The 27,805-nt window shown below is 39.8% G+C and overlaps 1 protein-coding gene across 1 annotated transcript in view; it reads left to right on the plus strand.

Moving 5' to 3' along the window:
- The window catches only part of SYNE1 (spectrin repeat containing nuclear envelope protein 1), a 455,684-nt gene that overhangs the window by 206,517 nt on the left and 221,362 nt on the right, over nt 1-27,805 (plus strand). The window contains exons 50-64 of the mRNA XM_019638911.1: nt 66-271; nt 1,321-1,476; nt 4,389-4,680; nt 5,510-5,682; nt 8,148-8,457; nt 9,212-9,376; nt 13,536-13,892; nt 17,917-18,053; nt 18,277-18,454; nt 19,087-19,269; nt 22,010-22,153; nt 22,486-22,641; nt 24,169-24,333; nt 25,683-25,855; nt 27,209-27,362. Of these exons, the coding sequence (XP_019494456.1) occupies nt 66-271; nt 1,321-1,476; nt 4,389-4,680; nt 5,510-5,682; nt 8,148-8,457; nt 9,212-9,376; nt 13,536-13,892; nt 17,917-18,053; nt 18,277-18,454; nt 19,087-19,269; nt 22,010-22,153; nt 22,486-22,641; nt 24,169-24,333; nt 25,683-25,855; nt 27,209-27,362 (2,949 nt within the window). The remainder of the gene's footprint in view (nt 1-65; nt 272-1,320; nt 1,477-4,388; nt 4,681-5,509; nt 5,683-8,147; nt 8,458-9,211; nt 9,377-13,535; nt 13,893-17,916; nt 18,054-18,276; nt 18,455-19,086; nt 19,270-22,009; nt 22,154-22,485; nt 22,642-24,168; nt 24,334-25,682; nt 25,856-27,208; nt 27,363-27,805) is intronic.

A 27,805-nucleotide genomic window follows, 5' to 3' on the forward strand; every position in this document is an offset into this window, starting at 1 on the left:
AGAATTGTGACGAATGCTCCCGTGCACCAGCAATTAGTTCATATTACCTTTATTTCCTGAAACAGAACATTTTGGACTCAGTCAGCGACGGGCAGAGCAAGCTTGATGCTGTGACTCAAGAAGGACAAACTTTGTATGCACATCTGTCTAAACAGCTTGTCAGTAGCATTCAGGAACAAGTTACAAAAGCTAATGAAGAGTTTCAAGCATTTCTGAAACAATGCCTGAAAGACAAACAGGCTCTTCAAGACTGTGCTTTAGAACTTGGGAGGTAGGTTGTTTTGATATGGGTAGATTTCATCATGCACAGAATATGTTTTCAAAGACTGAGAGAAAAGAGCCATTGTGAATAAACGAATAATCTTTGAAAGTGTGAGTTTAAATTATAATAAGCTTTGACCTTAAGTACCAGTTCATACTGGGACAATGATTGATTTCTTGGGCTTTTGATATCATTTGACTTTATTTTCTACATAGAAAAAGCAAGGAATTGCATTCACTAGTAATTATAAATGACATAAATGCATGCGTTTTTTTCGTTTTGTTTGTTTGTTTTTTTGTGGGTTTTTTTTTGTTTATTTGGCTAAATCAAGATATTAGAGCTCTGACACCCAGGTTTTAAATTATCCAAGTCTTTTTCTTTTGTCTACTTCTGCTGGGTCATTTCATGGCAGTAAGCACTTAATGAATACATGTGAATCAAGAATCAGGAAACTATGTCAATATGGCTGACTATAAAATTAGAAAGAAAAAAACAAAGCTTATTACTAGGGGGAAAAAGATATCAATATAATCAAAATAACTCTCTGGTGGTGGAATCATTTCCCTGACTCTTATCCATGTTTCTCATGGAACTTACACGGTTTTCAGAACTTGGAGCCCCTGTACTCCTGTTCCGTGTTCAAATCCCATAAGATAAAAAGACACGGAGATGACTTTCCCTTTTTTCCCCGAGGGCTTCCACAGCCTCGCTTATCCATTGGCCCCAATTCGGGGTCTTTGTAGTAAGACCCAAAGTCAAGTGCATGCTGACATGGGAATGTAATCTTGCTGGTAATCACCACCCGTGATTGATTACCAGGTAATCAATTCTGCAAGAGAGAGTGATTCTTTTTGGCTTGGCTCTCAAGAGAAATTTCCATGATTTGTCATTTTGTTACTGAAATAAGTGAAAATGTAAAGGGGCTTCTTGTTGAGTTTTCTTCCATACTTGAAAATTCATGCACTTAAATGCCATAGACATTGTGACCTCAGGTATTAGAATTTATTTATTACAATGAGCCCATAAGCATTTCTCTGAGGGGTTTTCCTTTTCTCTAGCTTTGAGGATCAGCACAGAAAACTGAACTTATGGATCCGTGAAATGGAGGAAAGGTTAAGTACAGAAAACTTAGGAGAGAGTAAACAGCACATTCCTGAGAAGAAAAACGAAGTCCATAAAGTTGAAATGTTCCTGGGAGAACTACTGGCTGCCAGGTATGGTGCCGAAATGGAACGGCCCTTTCCCTACACACTAGTTTGTGTTTGTCTCGTTGGTTAGTTATTGGGTTTGGTTGTTAGTGGGTTGGCTGGTTAGTTGTTGGTAATTGTGTATGATTCTATCCTTGAGTGTCTAGAATACAAATGACTGTGAAGTATTTTCAATGGCAGTGTGGTATTCTGGAGAGAGCATAGGGATGGAAGTACGGAGCTGGCCTCCATCCTGCTTCCTCCTTCCTCAGCAGATCGGACAGGCCACTCTTTTCCTGTAGTTCTTGATATTAGCCTTTAAGTATGTGATGGTGATGGTGATGGTGATGGTGATGGTGATGGTGATGGTGATGATGATATACGTTCCTTCAGGGGTTATTATAAGGATATAAGGTGATTAAAAGATAATCTTCATTTGTAAAAATAATGCTGCAGATCCCAATTTCTGTATAATCTTGTTTTTTGTTTTGTTTTGTTTTGTTTTGTTTTAGCTGAGCCATCCTGCCACCTGTTGGCAGCTCAGTGGCAGCTCAGCTTGGGCCGGGACTCAAACCGCTGTTGCTCAGAGCTCACACTCTTGAGTGAGCTCTTAACCAACTGAGCCACTCGGCCGGCCCCTCTGTATAATCTTTATACAAGTACACTCCACCCTCCAGTCCCATTTATAATATTCTTTGTAAAACAGAAGGTATGGTCATTAAGTGTGACTGTCTTGGAGGTTCCTCTTCTCCACTGGAATATGTGTCTCCTCATTGCTTCCCCACTGAGCAAATGATTCTGGCTTCTTTCCCAGGCCAAGTCCTCTGGCCTGATCTCCAGGGCTTTGCTCCCTAACTTCATGCTCCACCCGGGGCATTTTCAGTTGCTTCATTGGAACTCTTCCATTGCAAGATGGAACACTTCCCATCAGGACCCACAATTCCTTAACTGTCCTCTTAAGGAGCAGATGGACTCGTATGTGAAGCAGCAAGGCTAGCACCCAGCTGGCTTAATCAGGCAAACCAGCGACATTGATCAACTGAGTAAAAATTGCTTAATTCAGATTACACTTATCCTGTTTCCACCAAGTCCTTCTTTTGGTGAGACATGCTGAGTATTCCTTATCTTTAAAAAAAAAAACACCTGTTGTATTTTTAAAGCGAATGCACAAACAGAGCCCACAATGAAAACTATTGGTGTGCTAGTTTGATGGCTATTATAAAATTGCCCTGGAATGCTTTGGTCCCATCTCTGTGAGCCCTTCCAATGTAAACGCTTTGTTGACCATATGAACCCCAGCCCCTATGGTGAGTTTCTCAGGGTCAGGGGCCATCAGGTCATTATCATCTTTATGTTACCATTATCTACTGTACTGCCACAAAAATAGAAAGTAGTTGCTGAATTAATACAATAGCATTATTCTAATTATATAACTTTCTGAAAATTGCACTACACTTTATTCACTTTTAAAATCTTGACTTTTGTCTAGCTACAACATAACATGGTCAGACTTACTTCTCTCCTCCTTCCAAACTTTTAAAATGACTTTACATGTTTTTTGTGAGCTGCTACTGTCTAATAATCCAGGACCAGATGCTAAGAGTCCTTAAGGGTGTTTGTTCCCAGGTTCCTTCCACCTGGCTGCTTCTGTCATTCATTTGCTCCTCCCAGTCCGCTATCATTTTTTGTTTGTTTGTTTGTTTGTTTATTTGTTTATTTGTTTTCATCATCATATTTCCAGTACTTCACATATCTTGGGGGGATACCCTATATATTTTTCAAAGTACCCAAGAGGTGAGAATCCTTGAATATTTATAATCTATTAAGCAATTCTTCTAGGAATAACAAGTGATATCTGTTGGCTTGAATTATTATTTGACTCACATTATTGCTTAAGCCACTTTCTTGTCTCACCAGATTATAAGAATGAAAAATGTGTTTTAGAGTATGTAATATTGGATCAGTGTTACGTAACTCACAGAGGCTCTTCCGGGTACTATTTACATAGTAGCTGCTCAGAAAAAAACATTGAGACGTTGTAGGAGACAGACTTCTATCCTTTTTCTAGTACTCACAGCAGTTTGTGTTCAGACATCTGCACCTTCCCTTCTGATAGATGTGCTGATCTGAATTCAGAACCTGTAAAACCAGATGAAGCCAACCCAGCCTCACATGATTACATGTCCCCTTGAGCTAATTAACATAACCCCAAACTGAGATGAGCAAGGACCCTGAGATATAAGAAGGACACCCTTAAGCTTTCATAAAACGGCCTTTTGAAAGATTTTTCTTTTTTTGCATTTTATTTCTGCCCAACATTGTGTTGGGTCCTGGGGATATGAGATGAATACAATAGCCCTGGCTTCTAGAAAGCGAAAGCCTTGTGGATTGAGACAGGCAGGGTGTGGGAGGTGGCAGAGCAATGCAGGGCAGGAGGTGCCGGAGGAGGAGGCCTGCGCTCACCACCCTCCCCGGGGATGTGGTGCCTGCACTGAGCTTTAGGGGCAGCTAGGAAAGGAGTGGGGGAGAGCAGAAGGGTTTGCACAAAGGAGGACCCTCTGTGTGTGTATGAAACAGCAGGGCGTCTGGGGAAATTGCAGCGAGCTGTTCATGATTAGAGCATTAACTAGGAATTGAGAGATGCTGGAGATGGCCTGGAGAGGCAGGCCTGGGCCATTCTCTGAATTGAATTTCTGCAATACACTGGGCTTGGATCCAGGCCCAGCAAGGAGTGAATCATATCCCCAGATGTAGGTTGACTACATTCAGAGGAACCTAAGAGAATCGGGTGGCCAGCGCAACCACCAGGACCTTCATTTTCAAGGCATGTCAGCTGTGAGCTCTTGTCTGGTTACCGATCCAATGTCAACAACCATGTGTCACTCCCCTGAGCTCCAGAATGTCTGAGTTCAATTTTTTTTTTTTTCTGTTTTCCTTAGAGAGTCTCTCGATAAGCTTTCCCAGAGAGGGCAGCTTCTCAGTGAAGAAGGCCGCGGAGCTGGGGAGGAAGGCCGCCTGTGCTCGCAGCTGCTCACTAACTACCAGAACCTACTCAGAATGACCAAAGAGAAACTCAGGAGCTGCCAGCTGGCCCTGCAGGAGCACGAAGCGCTGGAGGAAGCCCTGCAGGGCATGTGGTCCTGGGTGAAAGATGCTCAAGACAGGCTGTCCTGTGCAGAGAGCACCATCGGAAGCAAAGACACCTTGGAAAAGCGGCTGGTGCAAATACAGGTACACACGCGACCCTGGCTAGACACCAACAATTTCCGAAGACTCATTTCATGAGATTGCCAAATGTTTGAATTGGGTTCTCATAAATGAGGATTATGTGGGCAAAAAGGAGAAATTGGGCAAAAAGGATTTAGAGGGGTCAATTTTCCCCTTTGTACAGGAATATTTTTGTCTTAATAATTCTAAAATATTTTAAAAATTTTATTTAGTAAATATTCATCAAATGTTATGAAATACATACCTACTTTGCTCCAAGCACTATGTAAGCTGCTAGGCATGTAAGGGTAAAAAATCACCCTTGCTTTCTAGGAGTGCAAATCAGTGAGAGAGATTAACCTGTAAATTGTTACTTGCAGTAAGTATGACACACATGGAGGAGCCGTGATCGAAGCAAACGGGTATGTTGAAAGCACAGAGGAGACCACCTACCCAGACTATAGTCAGCGCAGGTGACCTTGAAAGACAAGAATTAGCCCGGCAATGAAAATTAGGGAACAATTAGGTTTTTGACAAGCGCATCTTTATTTGCAAAATAATTTCTTTCAACTCTGAAACTAAATGTTAGTAGTTACAATTTCCAGGCTTAGTGACCCAAAGTTTTACAAGAATTTAAAGTAGAGTTCACCTTGGATACCCAGACTCCCAGATAGCTAATATTTAAGTCAAGTATTATATTCCAGGAGGGTCTAGAGTTGGTTGTTGTTGCTGTTCTCATTTTAAGGTGAGAAAGGTATTCCCTACCTTGATTCTCATGGGAAACATCACTATTTTTAAAAATATCGTAAGGTGTTAATATGTTTCCTGACATGTGTTCCCTATTCCATCGTAGGATATTCTCCTGATGAAAGGCGAAGGAGAAGTTAAGTTGAACATGGCCATTGGCAAAGGGGAGCAGGCCTTGCGAAGCAGCAGTGCAGAAGGTCAGAAGGTGATTCAGGCCCAGCTGCAGACCCTGACAGACGTGTGGGCTAACATCATGAGCTCCTCCGTCCGCGCTCAGAGGTACAGAGCGTAGTTTTAGTTTCTTTGCCTAAATGAAACCCAGTAGCTAGTAAAATGATGGAGCAGTGCTGAGGATACCCTGCCGTAGAGTTACCAAGCATGTGATTTTAGCTGGTTGCACGCATGCCTGTCTTTGCCTAGGTTGTATTTTCTGTAATGGCAAAGATTGATTTTGTTTGTTTGTTTCCTTGGTGTGTGTGTGTGTATGTGTGTGTGTGTGAGAGAGAGAGAGAGAGAGAGAGAGAGAGAGAGAGAGAGAGCTATATCTCCCATAATATCTTTCATGGGATCTTGCATACAGCATGAGCTCCGTAAAATACCCCCTTTCAATTCATCAAAGCAAGGATACATGGTCTTTAATAACTGAAAAATGTGTTTTGCTTTTTAAAGGAACATAAGGGAAACTAAGTTGGTGGCAGCTGTTGAGCTTACGTATAAATCTTTTTCTCAACTCAAAGTAATATCACGAACAATGGGCTGTGGAAATGTGTGTGGGAGTTTTCGATTATCACAGGGATGGGGGCATCCCATGGAGGCCGAGAGAGCTAACCTTCAGTGCGTTGGGCATTCTCACACAAGTAACCATCAGCCCACCCGGGATGCCTGCAGAGCTCGTGTAGAGCCCCTGTAGAGAAACACGGCATCGATGAGAAAGTAGAGAATATACTGGCTGTTACACCAGTTGTTATTGTTGCTGTTACATTTCTGAGGGGAAGATTTTCACCTTCCTCTGTCTTCTCAGAGCATCCACAAATAATCTGGCTGGCTTGTTGGACTAACGGCCTTCAGTCAGAATTATATTAAAATACATTCCAGGAGCCATATTCTGCAGGTTAGATCACCAAAGAAGTCTGTGCTCCATATGAGCATAATAAATAGTAGATAAATAAAAGATTAGAGTTCATCGCGAAACAAAACAAAAAACACTGCAATTACTCACTGCAATGTAAACAGTGAACCATGGTTTCAACTAAAATTTGGGCGGTTGTTTTGTTTTATTTTCTTCTTTAATATGGAGTACAGGGAGTGACTCCCAAAGTCCGCAGGACTTTGAATCTTAGTAATAACTCATATCAGCAAAGAAAAAAAGTCAGATCCTATGGTTCTGTTTTCTGTATGACAGACCAAACTTCCCAATGCTGGGCAATAGGCCAGCTTCATAAGCAAACGGGAATATAGGTGAATATTTTTCAGATGTTAGGATAAAAAGTTAAATACAAAAAGTAGATTCAAATCCTTGATGCTCTTCAGTAAGACATTAAATTTGACAACTACATATTGAGCAGTAGCAGTGTTCAAATTGTTGGGCTAAAATAATGAAACAAAACAAAATCTGTTTTGCCCTCTAAGTGCTCAGAGGCTGGTAGGATACATTCCAGAAAAACTCTAACTGAGATTGTGTTACTAAGACACTGTGGGGTGTAGAAGAACCCGGGGCCTGGGTGGCTCATGGGGAGGTGAGCTTGATTTGGACTTTCTAGAAAATTCTTTGAGGAAAGGATAAGACTTTAGGCATGTATGGTGAGGTTTCTATTGATGCAAAAGAAAGAATTTAAGCAAATGCTGGAAGTACCTTTCCTGCAGCTGTAACTCCAGGATCATAGGATTGTGAGGGAGACTGGGAGGGGACCCTGAAGATGAGTTTAGAATTAGTTTGTAAAGCTGAATGCTTTAAAATGTTAAAACGCCAGCCTGGAGAGCCTTTTACTTGACTATCTGGAGAGCTATTTACTTGACTTTTATATTTGTGACTATATTTCTTATATTATAAATATAAGAAGGAGGGGACCCTGAAGATGAGTTTAGAATTAGTTTGTAAAGCTGAATGCTTTAAAATGTTAAAACGCCAGCCTGGAGAGCCTTTTACTTGACTATCTGGAGAGCTATTTACTTGACTTTTATATTTGTGACTATATTTCTTATATTATAAATACATTAAGCATTCATTCCTTCATACATTTAACACTAAACATTTTGTGTGGGTGTGTATATATGTGTGTGTATAAATGAAAATCAATCTAATGATATCATTTACCCAGGAAGAATACCCTAAATTTTAAATCCCTGTCAATAAATAATTGCATCTAATTTTAATAAGACAAGCTGAGCCCAAGAAAATTAAGAACTGCTATGTATTAAATAAAATTTAATTGATGCCCCAGTGCTGATTTTTAACAACACAACACATAAATTTGCCTTTAGGACAATTAGCATTTGAAAGACAAGCCTCCAGGTGCATGTATGCCTGCAACGTCTTCCTTAAATTTTGACATAGACTCACTTCCATTTGAAGAGACTATGTGTGGGTCAGACAAGTAATGTTTCTCCCTGTACTTAAAGACACCGTTTCACCACTTACCGTAGCATTGAATAAGATAGCTGACAAGGATGCCATGTCCTCAGAATTGGTTTTCAGCAGAAATGTCAAAGTAACTTACTTTTATAATATGTGACATTAATTCTAGCACTTTAGAGTCTGTGATTAGCCAATGGAATGACTACCTAGAGTGGAAAAACCAGTTGGAGCAGTGGATGGAATCGGCAGATAGAAAAGTAGAACATCCCTTGAAACTGCAGCCAGGTCTGAAAGAGAAGTTTTCCCTCCTGGACCACTTTCAGTCCATCGTATCGGAGGGGGAAGATCACGCCAGGGCCCTGCCCCGCCTCAGTGCTAAATCCAGGGAGCTCTACCAGAAGACCCAGGACGAGTCTTTCAAGGAAACAGCTCAAGAGGAACTGAAAACACAGTTTAATGATATAATGACAGTTGCCAAGGTTAGTGCTTTATGTTGAAGAAAGGTCTTCAAGGCGCGGGTAAAGAGTACTCTACAAGTTGATTATTGGGGAGCTGGCTGCTCTAACACTATTGGTACATTTCATGAACACGTTTTATATAAAGATCATTTCTAACCTTATGGATGCCCATGAATTTTTCTCTTTCTGCAATCTTAGTTTTTATTGTGGTGATGATTAAGCGCTATGACCTTGGAGTCAAAAGGGCCTAAATCTGAATTCTGGCTTGGAAACTGTTTTGGGTGTGTGACTTTGGGCAGATTACTTAACCTCCGTAATCTCTGTAAGTGTCCTTTCCTATAAAATGGTGATAATAATAGTGCCTACCTACATCACGGAACTGTTGTTAGGATGAAATGAGCAAATGCATTTAGCATGCTGAGCAGAGTGCTTTATAAAAAGCCGACACCAATAAATTCTTAAATAATAAGAATCATTATTATAGTAATTATTATTAAGTGGATGGTTAGTGACAGATGTTATTCAACATGTATTAAGCATAGAGTTTTATGCAAAACTAAACAAAAGTAAAATTACAGGAAAAATGGTTGTTTCCTCAGTCTTTCAGTCTAATTTTTTATTTTTTCATTTTAAGATATTAAACATAGAGAAAATTCAGAAGTAAAAATGAAATTTTTTTGAGATCATTAAGAGACCCGTGTTAGACTTGTTGTCTTACTGATTTCATATTCTCAATGGCGACTACTGTTAAACTGGCTTTTTCTTTATTCACTAGGAGAAGATGAGGAAAGTGGAGGAGCTTGTGAAGGACCATCTCATGTATTTAGATGCAGTCCAGGAATTCACAGACTGGCTTCATTCAGCGAAGGAGGAACTTCACCGGTGGTCAGATATGTCCGGAGATTCATCAGCCGCCCAGAAAAAACTGACTAAAATTAAGGTCAGAAAAAAAACAGACGTTATAAGCTCGCTATTTCATTGGTTCTTGAGTCTGTCATACCTGTGATAAAGAGTCTGTGGATAAGATTCTGTTACTGAAAATGTTTCCGTCCTGTTTTCTATTTGCTTGTGTTTATTACCTTGCACCTCATCAATTCTAAACATAAGCAAGAGGAGAAATAGGAATTCAGAACATTTTATTGGAACACTGTTCATGTATGCGTATGCATGCAAATGTGCTTACTGTTGTAACATGACTACAAAATATATGCCAGCCTGATGGGCTGGCAAAACTGATACTGTTCTCTAGCATCCTTTGAAAGAAAAACTTGTACAATAATTTAGTTAAAAGTTTTTGAAGGATAACTTGGAAATGTATTGCCAGATGTTTTATTCTGCTTTCCTAGCCAAAACTATAATAGCATAATGGAAGATAATACTTTAAAGGACATTAAAATGATCACCTATAAGGGCAACTTAAAGCATAGAAGTTGACACAACTGAGAAAGTTGGAGATCTTAGTGTATTTTAGTTATTTCTAACTGCTTGAATAGTACATTGCAATAATTCCCCCTCCCCTGTGGAAAATAATAGATTTTTATCTAAAAATTAAGCAATGATGAAATCCTTAATGGTTATTTTAGAGGAGGAAATGTTGGGTATCAAGAGTGTAATTGTGGTAAAAAAATTTAAGACTGAAATTGTGTTCTGATCCCTGGAGATCAGAACATAAAAATCATAAAAACAATAGTTGATGATAACCATAATAAGTACATTTTTAAATATTTACTCGTAAGTGCATATCATATTTAAATCTTAACCATGACTGTGAGGGTTTTAAATGAGATAATCACATAAAGGCACTTTTTAAGTTTTTGTCATCTCTGTGATTCTTCAAAATACTTCTTTGACCCATTTCTCAGTAATATTTCAATTTACTCATCCATTCATTCATTCATTCCACCAGCATTGTGCATCCGTCAGGGAACTCACCATGTGGCAGGAAGTGATGGTGCACAAAACGATGTTTATTTTATAAATACTACACGAAGTGTAATGACAGCTCACTAGACTTTTAGAGTACAGGCTCTAGAATCAAAACCCCAGCCCTGCCTCCTGCCTTTACTGATTGTGCAAGTCACTTGCTGTCCTCAAGCTTCAACTTCTTTATTGGTAAAATAAGAGTAACCATAGTACCTGCCTCATGAAGTAGTTTTGAAAACTAAATTAGATCACACACATTAAACATCTATTATCGTGCTTGACTCACAGAACGCATTCAATTAAAAGATCCAATGGATTTGGTAATTGGCTATGGAGTGACAATGTGCTAAAAGTCAAAGGTGATGGTCAAGATGTTACCTAGAATCAATAGACCTTTGTCCATCTATGTAAACAAGTACAGACAGAGGAGATGGGTTACAGAGGACCAAAGACGAGGAGTGCAGTTGTGAACAGATGGAGTTTGCACTGCCAGGTGGTGATATCTAGGAGGCTATTGACTATTCAAGTCTGAATTTCAGGTTAGGATGCTGGATTGAAGACACAGAGTAGGAATGATCATTATATAATTTGTAGTTGAAGCCACCAGAGCGAATGACACCAAGACCTATGTGTACAGTAGACAGAACAATGAGTTCAGGACCAACACTATCAATATTTAAGGAGCCATAAAAGAGGATTTGAAAGGGAGAGGGAGAAAAGAGAGGAGATGCAATAACAAGAGGAGGACCAGGAAGGTGGGGTGCCACCAAAGCCCCTGGTGGAGGAGGGGGTCACCATCAGAGAAGCAGCAAGAGGCAGCCATTAAGAAGAGGCTGGAAGAATGCCTGTTGGACTTGGCAGTTAGGCTGTCTGGCAACCACAGATTGCTATTTGCACAACCAGGTGAGGTGAGAGACCCAGTCACGTGGATTTGGGGTAGGTGGGACAGGAGACAGCAAGGAGAGGCTAATGTTTTAAAATGTTGATATTAAGAGATAAGATCATTTCTTTTCAAGGCTGATGCCTGGGTTGCCACATGCTCTTTTGTTGAAATACATTTATAAAATACTTTGAAAAAAATACAGGAAATGTAGAAGTTGCTGGCAGAAAGAAATTGGAATTTGAGAAGGAAAAAGCAAAGCCTCTCAGAAGTCCAGGTCGGGCCTGAACGTAGGCTGTGTGGGGTAAAGAGAAGCCATGGAGAAAATAAATAAGCAGTGTCCTTCAGTGTCACCCCTGCCGACCCCCAGGGGTAACCACTGACAATAGTCAACTTCAAAGCCAAGTATGTACATGTATGAGGGTGTGTGTGTACATGTGTGGGTATGTGCATGTCACATTTTTCAAGAGTTTACATACAAGAGAAGGAAACACATGTAAAAGTTATCTCAAAGCACTTTAAGATGATGCTGTCCTTATTTCAAACTGGGATGAGTGTAGTCAGTGATTGCGAATATTGAAACAGCCCATTTTCATGCCAAAGAAAACTAAAATGATGCATTAGAGAGTATGTGGGGAAACTGATGTTTGACAGTTAGTATTCTCTGAAGTCCAACTTGGAATTCACCCATACCTACAAATTACAAGTATTTAAATCTAATAGTTAGACATAGCTCTTTTAAAAAAGTTTTAATTTTTCTTCATCGTCACTGCTTACTCTGTGCCAGTGGTTCTCAACCTTCCTAATGCCGCGACCCCTTAATCCAGTTCCTCATGTGGTGGTGACCCCCAACCATAAAATTATTTTCGTTGCTACTCTATAACTGTAATTTTGCTACTGTTATGAATCGTAATGTAAATATCTGTTTGTTTTCCAATGGTCTTAGGCGACCCCTGTGAAAGGGTCGTTCAACCCCCAAAGGGGTCGCGACCCACAGGTTGAGAACCACCGCTGCTCTGTGCACTGATAAATAATGAAGGGTTTTAGAATCCTGCTGAATAAAGTGTGAATATGTATATAAAATGCTAACTATTTGGACTACTATTTAACTAAATGCTTTCAAATGGTCTATACTAAAATGTGGCTTAATGGTAGAAGATATATTTGTTTCAAACTACTCTGATACTATATTATATATATAGTATATATATATATATATATAACTATATTATATAGATTATATTATTTTATAATATAATACATAAACTATATTATAGAGATTAGTTAAGATAATTATGCCTAACATAATTTATTAAGCATGCTTCATACCCCAATTTTTCTATACTTATTAATTTGTAATTGATTTTCTTCTTGAAGTTTTTGCCCTAATAATCATTTTTTCCTACTACTTAATTCAGGAGTGAAGTCATAATTATGTATTATTAATAAAATCCTGGCTTGAGCAACAGATTATATAAATATATAAACACCAGATGATGAATTCAGTGAGAGAAGTTTCAGTAAAGGGATCTAATCTCAGAAAGAAATGCTGCTAGTTTATCTAATTAGCAACACATTTTACTTGTATCTTGTCATTTGGAGTATTTGTGTGCTTTAAGCCAAAAATAATTATAGCTAAATTGTTAAATTTCTAGTGAGTTTTTTCAAAAGTAAACATAACAGAAATGAATGAACCTGATCTAAAGGTTCGCAGGGACTTGGAACCTTTGATTAAGTGTGTCTGTGAATTATTCATTTTAGTTACTAGAAAGGTGTTTACTCAAGGAAGTGAAATATTTGAAATTGAGCAGGGCTTCTGCTTTTGTTGTGGTAATTTGGCGTGATTCCCGGTGGAATGGAGGTGTGATTGAAGCTACCATCTTGTGGAAGACAGCGAGAAGGGGGCAGAGACCATGTGATGAGAAAATTCTTGTCCAGTTGTCCATCAATTTAGGGAGAAAAACAGATTTGCATATTTATAGGAGCAATACACCACAGGCAAATATTTAAGTCACTGTCAAAACAATTTCACATATTCAAACAATGCCTGATTTCAGGGTCCCGTTTTGTCTTTTTCAGGATGCTGCGGATTCCTCAGCTTCTTTTGCCACAAGCCCCGGCTCTCAGGATGGCAGTTCTGTCATTATAACTTAGGGGTGGGCGGCCGAATGCACTCTGGTTCCCTGCAGCACGCTTGCTGAAACTTCATAACAGGACAGGGTCCCCCTCTGTACACATTTGGAAACTTTCTGTGACTCACCGCCTCCTCGGTTACCATGGCGATATTCCATTACAGGAGCTGATGGATTCCAGAGAGATTGGAGCGAGCCGCCTAAGCAGAGTGGAGTCGCTGGCCCCTGCAGTGAAACAGAACACAACTGCCAGTGGGAGTGAGCTCATGGACACGGAGATGCAGGCCCTGCGCGCCGACTGGAAGCAGTGGGAAGACAGTGTGTTCCAGACGCAGACCAGCTTGCAGACCCTCGTTAGCCAAATGGCCCTGTCGGAGCAGGAGTTCTCAGGCCAAGTGGCCCAACTCGAGCAGGCCCTGGAACAGTTCAGTGCCCTCCTGACAACGTGGGCTCAGCAGTTAAGTCTCCTGGAAGGCAAGAACACAGATAAGGAGATAGTGCAGTGCTGGCAGCAGGGACGAGTAAGTTGGCTTCCTGTTTTCTCTTGGTGGTTACGCTGAAATTTGTATTTGGTTCTCCTTGGTGCTAAAAAGAATCCTTGCTCATGGAAAACACGCAGCATTCCTTCTTGGAAGAAATAAGTATTTCTAATTAAATTTGCAAATCTGATCAGTTTCCTTGTCTCATGAATCAAGTTATCGTGGAAATAAAGGCAGAGGAGAGAAGACGTTATTGTTTACCACAGAAAACAGTTATTGTTAGTGGAAGCATTCTACTTTCATTCTTATGGTGTAAGAGTTGGTAATATTGTATTCAGCCATTCAGTCTGAAAAAAAAATGGCCTGTGGGTAGAGGCTTAAGGAGACAGACAGTCATAGCTGTTTTCTTGCCGGCGAATTATTTCCAACAGTTAAATGATTGAATACATAGCTTTGAAAGAAACATTTGGTAATCTAAAGCACAATTAATAGTTTTCATCCGGGTTAATTCTCCTGTGTGTAGTTTTGACAGCTGTGCTTGAATTAACCCGTTCACAGAACTCCAATGTCATGCTCATGGGGTTGCCTTCCGGACTTTTTTTTTTTTAAACTAGTGGCAGCTCTTTCAGAGTGAGAGAAAAGAAAGCATAAAGGGGTAGTGAAGAATAGGCAACAGCTTGAAATCCTCCTTTCTTTACTGTTAAATGGTATCTTGGAAAGACTCAGGTATTTGCAGTTTAATAATGCTCTGAATCGTGGATGTCCTTAAAAGGAAGTTTTAGTAAAGTAAACTTCTCTGTTTCTATTTATGTTACAAACATTTCAGAATAGCTTCAGCCAGTAAGAAAGTCATGTAGTATTTCCAACATTGTCTTGTTTTAAATCACGTATTTGAAACAAATATAGCACACCACAAAAGAATGTCTTTATAGTCATCTATTTATGCTATTTTATTTATAATGTTTCTAGGGTTTTTTTTTTTGGTTTTGTTTTGTTTTGTTTTTTCCCTGATGCCCTTCTTATCCTTTAGGCTTAAGCACTAGGATAAAGGGTAGAAAGCAGTTGTGTAAAACAGGGACAAGAAAGGTGGTAATTATTTCATGCGATCAGTATTATTAACTCTGATATAAAAAAAAATCAGTTAGAACGTTTTAGTTCTTTTTTGTTTCCCTTCCTTTCCCTACCATTAATATGAGTGAATTGTTTCAAAAGAAAGATGTGGTGCTATTTAAATTATATTACTATTCTGAGCTATTATCATTTTTTATATTGATACTATTAGTAAAAATAATAGATGTGGCCTATAAAAAGGCACATGATAATGCAAAAGTAAATCGAGGTGTTTAGCTGTACTAACAATTCGAGGATGACAGCCCCCTGCTTAGATCTCTTTCCGTATTTGGCTCCGGGGCTAATTCTTTTGATGGCAATATACTGTATTACCTCTAAATATTGAGATTTCTCTTATTCCTAATAATGTCATATTATCTAAACATGGCGATAATAAAAAAAAGAAATGATAATTATTTGACAGGATAAAGGTGTTAGGTAATGCTTTGGTCGTAATAATCACTTTACAATATAGAAATGTACCAAATCAACACAACATGTCATATACCTTAAACTCACCACAATGTGTCAATTCTATCTCAATAAATCTGGGGAATTAAAAAAAATTTTTTTTTAAATGGAGATAATAGTCCCATTACAATGAATGCATAGGAAAAGTTTTACAGAATAATGGATTTGCCAGGGTTCTTGTGGCTTTGTTTCTCTGTTAGGACGGGCTTGTCATTGATAACAATCATAATAATAATCATCAGCCTTCACAAGTGTTTACTTTCTCTTCTGCAATTAAATGATGATACTCAAGGACGTTTTTAAAAAACCTATAAAGAATTTTAAAAACCTATAAATCATCATCTATAAACTATGTAAAATCATGTTGCAAAAAATCTTGTTCACTGTGATTACAAAGCTCCTATCTCTTAATATCCATTGGGTTATTTATTACTGTTGGAAATTTAGCAATTTTCTTAACCTGCATAACCTTTAAGGAAAAAAAAATGTATTCTAGGACTTAACTGAAACAGAAGTATATAGCCTGATATTTATATAATGAAAGACTCTAATAATATGCTCTGATTTATGATAAGCTTATAGAATTTTTTTTTAGTGTGAGATTTTGATCAAAACTTTTCCTTTCGATAGCACCTAATTTATAAGTATTTAAATCTCTAAGCGTTTTTTTTTTCATTTACTTCTTTAGTACATGATAAATTTCTTTGGTTCTTAAAATGCTCTTTGTTAAATAAAAGATTCAATATGATGTAAAACAGTAGTTATTCGTTTAACATTTGGAGTTTCAGAGAGAAAGTCCCTAAGTGTTATGAATTTTGTAAAGAAAAAATGTTTTAGATGTCCCTACCCCCCAACACTAAGCTAAACAAAGAGCTTTAAAGCCAAGAGAATACCACCCCTCTTCTCAGAGTCACAGTCTAGGTGGAAAGGCCAAGTTCAAAATCGGTGGGAACACTAAGTGGCTACGATGAGTACCCACAAGGTGCTGTGTGTCCTCAAGGCTAAAAGCCACTGAGAGCTGGGAAGGAGGGCAGACAATCCTTAGGGGACCCATCACCTGAGCTGTGTCTAGAGGTATGATTACAAATTGACCAGATCTGTGAGATGGAGGAACAGCCCCAACATACAAAATTACTGAGGAATGAGAAAACACAGGAGAGAGAACTCGAGAACAGGATTCAAATTAAGAGGCAATGGCGCCATTCTAATACAAAGAAACGACAAAGATGGGGCTGTGAGCATCAAGATGCTGAGGTAGCTGATTAAAACAGCTAAGAATAGAGCAGACCTCCCTATCTGTTGCATAAAGTGAGAAAGGAAATGGGTGAGGCCCAGAGGATGCTTCGTTTTCTGACTCAGATCAGTGGGAGAACAGTGGTGCCATTTACTAACGCAAGGAATGCAACACAGACCTGGTTTGTTGGGAGGCGTGGTTTTCCTACAAATCTAGGCCATGTCTCGATAAATATCTCTGGGGATTAAAATAGTAACAGCAACGGCTGTCTGAGTGCTGACTCACCTTCTTGTCCCTCCTCTTTAATTATTTATAATAATTATGATTTCTTAACCTTGGTGATACCATTATCCACACAGTCCCATCTAAATATTTGGGAGTCATTTACCTGCTGATTTTACTTATTGGGCACTTAGTGTGCAAAGAATGGTGTAAGTATTTGACACCTGTGATCTCATTTGCTTTTTGTGACCATCCTTTGTGTAACTCAGCAGACCACGTCCTCGATTTCAGAAGTGTGCTTGTCAAGTCCCAAGACTTTCTTTTGGATTAGATATTCACAGAATTGTAATTTTTCACATGTCTCTCTCACCCATTAAATTGTGAGGTCTTCAAATACAAGAATTATATTTTAGTCATTTTGGTAATCCCCAAATCCAGCAAAATCATAGACACATGGCAGACATTTAGCAAGTATTTGATGACTGTAGGAATAAAACTATGAAAGGAATTAATTATAATACTATTTAAATTAGACCTGCAGATTACAAGAATTTCTAATGTGAAAGTTAATTGTATATACTACATAAAATCAATCTTGCTCTCTCTCTCTCTCTCTCTCTCTCTCTCTCTCTCTTTCTCTCTATCAAAATAAGCATTGCTTTGCTTTGAAATGATTGCTCATTATTTTTAAACAATATACATATTTTCTGGTGGCCTAGTCAGACTATTTTTAAAGAATTTAGATTATTTTCTTTTTTCCACTTTAAGTTATTGGACCACTTGATCATTTCTCTACTTGGCAATATTTCCAGGAGGAGTATGGATCCAAGGCTAGAAAAAGATGCAAATTAGTCAAGTGCGATCACTTGCCATGGGTGTCCTGAAACTAAGCCTCATTTCTTCACTGACCCTCTGTGTTAGCGCTTCCCTCACTAATAATTTATAACATGACTTATGCATGTATAGCATGAGGATGTGGAAATTACCCAATTTAAATGCTTGCTCCTCTGTCTCGTTATTTTCTAATAGGAGATATTGGACGCTCTACAGAAAGCAGAGCCTAAAACAGAGGATCTCAAGTGTCAGCTGAATGAACTGTGCCGATTTTCCCGAGACCTGAGTACATACAGTGGGAAAGTTTCTGGATTGATTAAAGAATATAATTGGTGAGCACGGACCTTATTGGTGTTCAGAATATTTTCATACAAATACAAAGCTAGAGGTTTGTTTATTTGAAGATGTGATTTCAATAGTAATATAAATTAATCATTCAATACATTACTAAGTGACAAGTGCATACTCTAAGAATTGTTGATTCTATCAAACATTATTTTAATCTTTATTGTCATTTTGTTCCCTTCCATTAAATGCTTCAAATCATGGTTTTAGTCTTTGTTTGCAAGCATCCAAAAGCTGTCAGAATAAAGAACAGATTTTACAGCAAAGATTTCGAAGAGCCTTCAAGGATTTCCAGCAGTGGTTGGTGAATGCAAAAATCACCACCGCCAAATGTTTTGATATACCTCAAAATATCAGTGAAGTTTCAACAAGTCTTCAGAAAATACAGGTGAGAGTGTTATTAATTAATTCTAATAATGGAGTTTGAGTGGATTAAAAAGGTGCCTCTAAATTGTTTTATAAGCATATTAAAGTTTTGCTAAATAGCTCAAAACTCAAATAGATCCTTGTTTGGGACGATTATGTATATGAAGAGAAACTAGTCCATTCATATAAGTGCTTGTATTTTATATATATTAATAGGGAGTTAGGAAATAATAAAAGCCCTTGACAAGTATTTTGCCTGAGCATTCAAAGCAGAGTTTGTCATTTGATTTTCACAGGAACCGTATCAGGTCCATAGGATCATTATTCCCAGTGTACAGATAGGGTAAAAGAGTCTTCAGTCACTTAATATTGGGCTGTCGGAAAAGTCATGTCGTATTTTTTCTGTTTTTTGTTGCAAAAATGCGTCATGACTTTTCCAACAACCCAATATATATATATATATATATATATATATATATATATATATATATATATATGTATATATATATATATATAAATATAATAAAATATAATATATATAATAAAAATTGTTTATTCTTTCTCTGTGATTTTATTGAGAAACAAGTAGAAAAATCAGTGAATTTTAAAGTATAGAGCATTTTATTATGCCTAATCTTATGTTTTTCCTTTTAGGAATTTTCATCAGAAAGTGAAAATGGACAGCACAAGCTAAACACGATGCTGTCTAAAGGAGAACTTTTGAGTTCTCTGTTGACCAAAGAGAAAGTGAATGCTATCCAGGCCAAAATTGCAACTGCAAAAGAAGATTGGAAAAATTTTCATTCAAATCTCCACCAGAAGGAATCTGCCCTAGAGGTATGATACAGGCGGCTACGGGGACCATTCTGTGTTGTTTGTTGTTGTTAGTTTAACCGCACTTTCAGTTCTCCAGGATCCCCGTCAGTGATGGTGGTCATCCCTCTCTGGATATAAACTGATAAGTAGATAACGCTAAGAAACAGCTTGATGCTAGAAGTGAGATCCTCACTGAGGAATTTAATAGCTTCTTGCATAGTAGGGGCTATCATCATAGACCATCAGGAACCACTGGTTTTACTTTTAAGCATATATCACTTAATCTTTCATTTGAAATCCCTTAATTTTGGAAGTTGCTTTAGGATAATAAACAGAAATATCCATGTAAGGCTGCAAAATGGTATGGATGAGAAGGAATATTATAACTAATGCAGAGATCAAATCCTCGGTTTATAAGAGTTAAGTATACAAAGAGATAATGGTTTTACAATTTCATTTTATTCAGTCATTCATTTCAACATAAGTTGAATTTGTTATAATAATAATGTAATTACTGCCACAATGCAATTGTTTTTTCTTTGTGAAATCATCTATTTTGTATACCAACTCTTCTCTAAAATTTAGATGTATGGAGGAATTTTTTTTTCTTTTAAAACAACACTTCTTGGCAAAATAGATAATTTGATTATGACCATAATTAATGTAGGATGGAAAAAAATAATGATAGAGAATTAATAGTAGAAAACAAATATGTGTGTTTCCTCAATTCTCTTCTAACTGGAGACCATTGTATTTCTCCTCTGATGGCTGTTCTTTCATGGCAGGCATCCTCCATTTAATAGAGAGTGATAACCACTGTGCAGTGCCTAGAAATTTACTCTTAACCCCGGAGGGATCATGAATGCAATGTGATCTGAGGTCTGAAGCATCTGCTATTAAATATAATACATTTAGCATTGACAGCGAGATGATCAAGTTGAAGAGATGTCCAGGAATAGATGGATAGCTCAGGAATTGTCTGCCTTTCTATCTTTCATGTTTCCTTCCTTCCTTCCTTCCTTCTTTCCTTCCTTCCTTCTTCCCTTCCTTCCTTCCTTCTTTCCCTCCTTATTTCCTTTCTTCCTTCTTTCCTATTAGTAAAACACATGTAATAATGCCTTTTGTGTGCTAGGTATGACGTTAGGAATATAAATGGCTTGGTTAGTTTTTTCCCTTTCCTCAGGGAACTTACTTTCTAGAGAAGGAAACTATATAAAGGGATTATTGCAATATCATCCAGGTATGATCAAGGTGTGGTGGTCTCTCAAAGAACACAGCTAACTCTATTTGAAGAAGTCAAAGGTTCCCAGAGAGCTAACATTTTCACTGAACCTGTGAGGCTAAACGTTGGGGGTTGCTTGACTTAGCATCACGCTGCTTCTCTTCCTGTTCTCCAGGCCCCTTGCTCAGACCTGTGACTTCACTCCTTAAACCAGGGACCTAACTTTTTTGTATTTTACTTCTGCCCGGACTCCCAACACTCTGTCCCTCAGTCCCATCTCTTTGTAGAATTAAATTGCGGACGATGGTCCCCAGTTTGCCCTTCAGTGTCCTCACGAGACGCCAGTAGCAAGGAGATGGAAACACCTTGAATTTATGTATTTATTTAGTTATGCAACAAATATTTTTTGAGCACCTCCCATTTTCCATGGACCATTCTAGGCTCTGGGGATACAGCAGAGAACAAAACAGAACAGAACCCCTGCCCTCATGAAGCTTAAAGTTGAGCTGAATATTCCAGGCACATGCTTCGTGTCTTATATTTGAGAATCACTTTTAAGTTTCCAAAGCTTCCCCATAGCTACCCATCTCCCTAAGAGGAGGCTATGGCAGGCCTGACTGTCCCCACGTTGCAGACACCCCGGATGAGACGCAGATGCCCTGGACGAAGCCGTTCTCCCTCAGCCTCCTTTTGCTCTTGCACTGAGATTTTCAAGCTAACCTTTGTGGGCTTGCTTTTTGACAATACTATGTAAAGCTCTGAGTCATTTAAAAGGCTTTAGCTGGTCCCATGGTAGCACAGATTTCAACTTCACTTTAATCTAGCACTTTTATAATAGACAGTGGATAGAGACACCTTTGCTAAAGTGAAATGGCACCCTCACAAACTTTACCAAATGCATTTACGTGGTTATTCGTACCTACAAGGTACCCATGAACATAGCTACGACATTCCTGTGTAATAAACATAGACCACATCTTGATAGTTTGTTACATATCAGAATATACAAATGATTTATTAAAAACATAGTAAACACATAAACCATATGCTATCCCTTATCTCCTCATTAATCAAAATTGACAAAATGTTTGCTGTTATAATATTTATTTATGTTCCTGCATGGTACCACGGTGTGGCCCAGGAAGGTCAGACACAGGCCCCTCCCCTCATGGAGCCAGTCTACCATAAAATGTGTCATGACTGGCATAAACAACAAACAAGATAGAAGTTGGGAAGTACTTGTGAACTCCGAGGTGGGCTGGATCATTAGGGAAAATTTCATTTTTTAAAAAGTAGGTTCCATACGAAGCTCTTGAAGAATGTCCAAAAATTATCCAAGTGCCAAGGTGAGAGGTAGAATGTTCCAGATATTGGAAACAGGGAAAGAAGGGGAGGTGGGCAATGGGGCCAGACTGAATGCCCGGTGAAGGACTTTGGACTTGCTATTAAAATGTTGTGTGTGTGTGCGTGCGTGTGTGTGTGTGTGTGTGTGTGTGTGTGTGTGTGTGTGTGTGTAAAACACTCTCTAAACCCCCATAGAACCTAAAGATCCAAATGAAGGACTTTGAAGTAAGTGCTGAGCCTGTACAGGACTGGCTGAGTAAAACGGAGAAAACGGTGCATGAAAGCAGCAACCGCCTGTATGACCTGCCAGCCAAGAGGAGAGAGCAGCAGAAGCTCCAGGTGATAAGCTCCGGGGCCCTCATGGCCACGTCTGCATCCCCACCCCGCGTAGAGCATGCCTTCAAGTGCCTGCCGAGCACCCGAGAGTTAGACGATGCCATCCTGAGATAGAGTGAACCCTCGCCCTGTTTCTGACAAATTCTGTTTCCGCTTTCCTTTGAGGTAGATTTGTTTCTGTCATAGAGTCTCTAGTGTGTGTGGCTTGGAAATAATAATGCCTCCCAGGCACACCTATGCTCGCCCGTGTTGAGTTCCATGTTCTTTGGGCCAAAGCTTCATCCGCGATGTGCTTTTCCCGGTCTCTTAACGGTAACGTGCTTGTGCTTTTTCAGTCTGTCCTTGAGGAAATAAACTGCTACGAGCCTCAGCTCCACAGGCTGAAAGAGAAAGCTCAGCAGCTGTGGGAAGGACAAGCTGCCAGCAGGAGCTTTATGCACAGAGTGTCGCAGCTGTCTGCTCAATATCTAGCGCTAAGCAATTTAACCAAGGTAACGCCTGCCATGTGCTGTGTGTGAGTGTGGTACCCATGTCACAAAGCTGGAGTCTCAGTAGGGCTGTGCGGGGTGTCCGGCCTCGCAAGCCCAGGTCAGGAATAAGGCGTGTAAGTTGGTTCCCAGCCTCGCGATCCGAGTCCATCATTTGTGCTGCGTCATTGTAGTATGGCTGCAGGAAGAGAGCAAAGCAGCTTTCAAACACTGAACGGACTTCCAATTTCTACTATTGCACAAAATCTCTCCTTTCGCACTGAATTGGCATGTTTCCAGGAGCTTTTATTTTGAAGGTTCAAAGCATAAACAAGGCAAAATTCAGTGTTGGGTCTAAGGAATCTCAGATTGAATTACTTTAGAAAAATGTGAATTCAATGCAGTTTAAATTTTAGTGGACTGGATATAGTGCATTTCAGGTCCTTTTTTAAATGTGTCTAAATTCTTTATACTCGTTACATAGTCATCAAGGAAGTGTTGATTGAGAGTTTCAGTTCTGTCAATGGGGCAGAGCTCAAAACTGTCAATGATCTGTTTAACTGTTTAAATCTCTTTTCTAACAGCTCACAAAAAAAAGTCAGTGGGACCTCCACTATGACCTCATTTAGAGCGTGCAGCTGGTGTGATGCAGACCAACCTTGAACTTTGTGGGGCAAACCTATTTTGACCTATACGTGGCTTGTCACATTTGTTCCCTGTGTTTGTAATCTGCATTTCGGATCTTAGAATGTAGGGAACCTGCTGTAATTTAGTCTGCCTTTCATTTGGCTTCACCTAGTTTAGTGTGGACTTACCCCTGTCTGCTAATAAAACATTGTTGAGACAGTCACACTACTATAGGTCTTGAAGCAAACAGTCCATTTTCCTATGAATAAGTTACTTTTGATTGTCTGTAGAAATTGGGCACGTATCAAAAATTGGAAGGTACTAAGGACAACTTTCTATTCCTTTGTATTCATTTAGACATCCAAAATCTATAGATATGTGAATGCTTTAAGAGCTGTAAAACACATCCATAACCTTCACCAGGTTGGATATGACTTGTAATTAATAAACAACATCACCCTTATGGCCCCCGTGTTTAAAATTTACAGATAGTACAAAATCTCAGATAATTATTTTTTAGAACTCTGGCTAACTGTGTAGGTCATGTGGTAGAGTTGAGCCAAATTTGTTATGTGAAAGCAAGAAATGACTTTGGTTTCTCAGACAAGGCGTGAGGAAGACATTTGACTGATTCTGAAAAAAAAAGTCATAGTTGTCATAAAGAAGAATAGCAACCACATTGAGGGGCAATAAGTTGTAATTGTGAATTGTAATTTTTTTCTGCTTTGTGACCCAACCGTTCTCCTGATTTTACTCTTTAGAAAGAGCTCACACATCTCACAGGCTAAGTGCAGGCTTTAACCATATGCGTGCAGCCTAGGAACCCATGACCAATCACAGTTACTTGAACCAAATGGCTAGCTTTACAACTTGGTAGCGTCAGGCCATGAAGTGTCTGTGGGAAACCGTGTCTGTCATTTCCAGGAGAAAGTGTCAAGACTGGATAGAATCGTGGCGGAGCACCATCAGTTCTCCCTGGGGATTAAGGAACTGCAAGACTGGATGACAGATGCTGTTCACATGCTGGATTCTTACTGTCATCCAACGTCCGACAAATGTGTGCTGGACAGCAGGATGCTGAAGCTCGAGGTGTGCATTTTTAGGGAAATATCTCTAATTCACTGAATTTTGTTTTTCTCAAAATTTCTCAAGTCTCCATCTGCCCAGTGTTGTTATGTCAACCTGTCCCCACAGGAAATCGCTGACCGCTCTGTTTGTGTAAGGGGGGCATACCTAAGCATTCCCGAATCATTCGGAACACCTACATGCTTTGCAAAACAACTAAAATAACCACCCAAAAGTGGTTCCTTGCTTGATAGCCGGTTAAGAGGCTGGTTCGAATCATATCACTGACACATTTATTCTGGGAAAATATGTCAATGAGACACTTTATGGGGAAGAACATTTTGCATCGTGTTCAATGCATTTGCCTGCCTGTTATCATGTAGTCAGTTCTTCATCCCATCCTGAGATGTTAGTTCTATTTTCCATTTATGGTCTAATAATGCTTCCGCATGTATTCATCTCTCATTCATATACTAGACATCTTCTAGAAGACTGTCACTCTATCTGGATACCAGGAATTCAAAAATGAATAAACTATGGTCGCTGTTTGTCCTCTGAGATTTCATTCTGAGGCTGGAGCCTGAAACACAAAGGAGCAGATATGGTTATACTTACGGGGTTTTAGGCTCACAGGGTGAAACCGTGCAGGGAGTTTGGGGCTTAGAGTTGGAAGGGGTTTCTCAGAAGTCCGAAACCTAAACCGAGATTTGACAATGGTGTCACATGAGCAAAAGCCAGAGTAAACAAATAGCAGGGTGTGTGACAAATTGCCAGTGGCTCCTTGCCACGGCCAAAACTGGTGGCAGTGAGCGGACAAAGCCAGATCTGCAGAGGTTGGCCATGTCCAGATTAGGGAGAGACAGGCAGCTCTGCCTTTTTGGGGATAACAGCAGTTTTATGACTTTGATTCAAATGTCCTCCCTATACAGAAAAAGATGACTGCTTATGAAGAACTGGAAATGTATAAATTATTCTATAAAATAAATGTTACTTCTTTCGGTTTGTTGGGCCCGAGGCCTTCACATTTATAAAGTTCTCCATTCTGTGACTTTTGAGGATTCGTGAATGCTACTGTAGTTTATTTTTCTCTTATTAAACACCAGTAAAAGAACACTTCGGTGGAAGGAAGGGATTATTCAGAGAAGGATGGAGATCTACAAAGCCAAGACCACTTAGATGCGCAGGGGTGACTGGTAATTGGTTACTGGCACTTAGGAGCAGGGGACTCCCCCACCCTCCACTGGATCAACTAAGAGATCCTTGGCTCAACACAATTGCTTATCCTTCTACAACCCTCAGGAGCTCAGCAGTATTTAAATGACAGAAATGTTAAACATGCAAATGACGAAGGACCTCCTTATCGGCTCTTACAGGCTCTACTGTCGGTGAAACAGGAAAAAGAGATCCAGATGAAAATGATAGTGACCAGAGGGGAATCTGTCCTTCAGAGCACCTCTCCGGAAGGCGTGGCTGCTATTCAGCAGCAGCTGCAGAATGTAAAGGACATGTGGGTTTCCCTTCTGTCTGCAGGGATCCGTTGTAAAAGGTAAGAGAAACCAAAGCCCACTACTGGGAAGCCATTACCAAAGGATCAATATAATCGCTCAGTAACAGACTGTCCCAGGAGCTGGCTTGAGCGTGCGCTCTCTCTCTCTCTCCCCAACCCTGTCTCCTTCCCTCCCTTTTCTTTTTCTTATCAGAACAAAAGAAACTGGCAGATACAGCATTGCATTTAGGTTCACTTGGTTTCCTATAATTACATGCTTAACTTACTGTTTGTTTTCACTGCTTAAAAAGCCAAGAGATAAATAAACGTTTCATCATGTAAAGATATATTGGTTAAAACCAAGTAGTTTCCTTGGGAGACAACCCCAGGAAACACCAGTAGGGGATGGGAAAGAGAAATGAGGAAGGGAGGGTAGCCAGTAAAGGACATGTAATCAAACCGGTCATGGCAGTGGGCAGCTGGGGCTGAACCCTGCTGGGCAGTGCCAGCAGCCAGTGCACAACATATGTTTTGGAGTTACCCCGCCCCAGAGGAGGGCAGCTGGAGAGTTTGTAAATAAGCTCCCAGTGAGTAGGGAAGACAGTTTCCCGGGCTGCCCCCCGGGGGGCCACAATCCCTGGCACTTCTTGTCTACACTGCACTGAAGCTGAGAGGGCACCAGGCTGGCAATCGCAAGTCCAGTTGGCAGTGGCAGAAGTGGCGTGGTCCAAGGGTGGAGCACAGAGTGTCCACTACAAAAGCACCCAAAGCATGGCAGTCAAAATAGGCACAAGTCATCAGTGGTGTTAAAAATGCAACCTCCGTATTGAGAGAAGGAAGCACTTAATTTACCTGCAAGAGAAATACTCAGGTTTTAATAATTAGATCAATTCAGGATATGTCACCCTATTTTTCCATCGTAATTCTCTGATTTTAAACCTCATGCAAGATAGTTACCGTGCTTGTTCTTGCTTGGTTCCTCCTTCCTTTTTGTATTGATGCCTTTTTTCGTCTCCTCGGAATGTCCTGCCCATGTTGATGGAGTTACATATTGATTCTCTCCCTGCCCAGAATCTTGCTCGGATTCATAAAAACCTCACTTAGGGAATCTCTTCCGGGTTTGCCTTCAAGCCCCTCCCAGAGACTCCTGTGACCTGGTTACTGACTCCAGGCTTCATATCCAGCCCCACTTTTCTGCCTGTTGGCCTGGGCTGAGCTGTGCCTGGCATCCTGAGGCCATGCTTGCGAGGAACCCGGATGGATAAGCCCTAGCGAAGCAGCGCACCCCCAGCCGACCCCGTCCTGCTCTCTGTGTGGACTCCTGCGGGTGGAGTGGACCGGGCAGACCCTTGGATAGCTTTGGCCTGATGAGGCTTCTCAGTATAGACTGCTGTCCTTTCATATGCCTTTCAGTCACCTCGAGGGAGCCCTTTCTAAGTGGACAAGTTATCAGGATGATGTCCGGCAGTTTTCCGGTTGGATGGACGGCGTGGAAGCCAGCCTCAGTGAGTCCGAAAGGCAGCCTGCGGAACTGCGGGAGAAAACAGCCGCTCTCGGCAAAGCCAAGGTAGGAGCTGGGTGGCACAGTCCGGCTGGTCTCTTCTTTTCTGACGGTCTCCTGCGGATGCCACAGGCATGCAAACAGTGTGATTACCTGTATAAGACAGGGTTCTACACAGAAGCAAACCATTTGGGGCTTGTATCATAATTTCGAGTGGCTTCTGAAACTGGACTTCAGTTTGTGCCCATTTTATTAGTGAGTGAAAATTGTCTCCTCTAGGAAAACCTCGGCGACCCATTTCTTATGATACAGACCATTTAAAATTTGGCACCTTGTAATATCTTTTAGTATCTTCAGCCTGCTCGTCATTAAAAAGCAAAAATGTTTCTTTTTATTATATCGCTTTATGTTTCTACTTTTGTGCATTTTTCATAATGCTCATATAGGTACAGTAATACATGTAAAGATTTTTAATTAGATGATAGATAGATGATAGATAGATAGATATT

This window comes from Hipposideros armiger, unplaced genomic scaffold (genome assembly GCF_001890085.2).
Source record: "Hipposideros armiger isolate ML-2016 unplaced genomic scaffold, ASM189008v1 scaffold_41, whole genome shotgun sequence".
Lineage (NCBI taxonomy): Eukaryota > Metazoa > Chordata > Mammalia > Chiroptera > Hipposideridae > Hipposideros > Hipposideros armiger.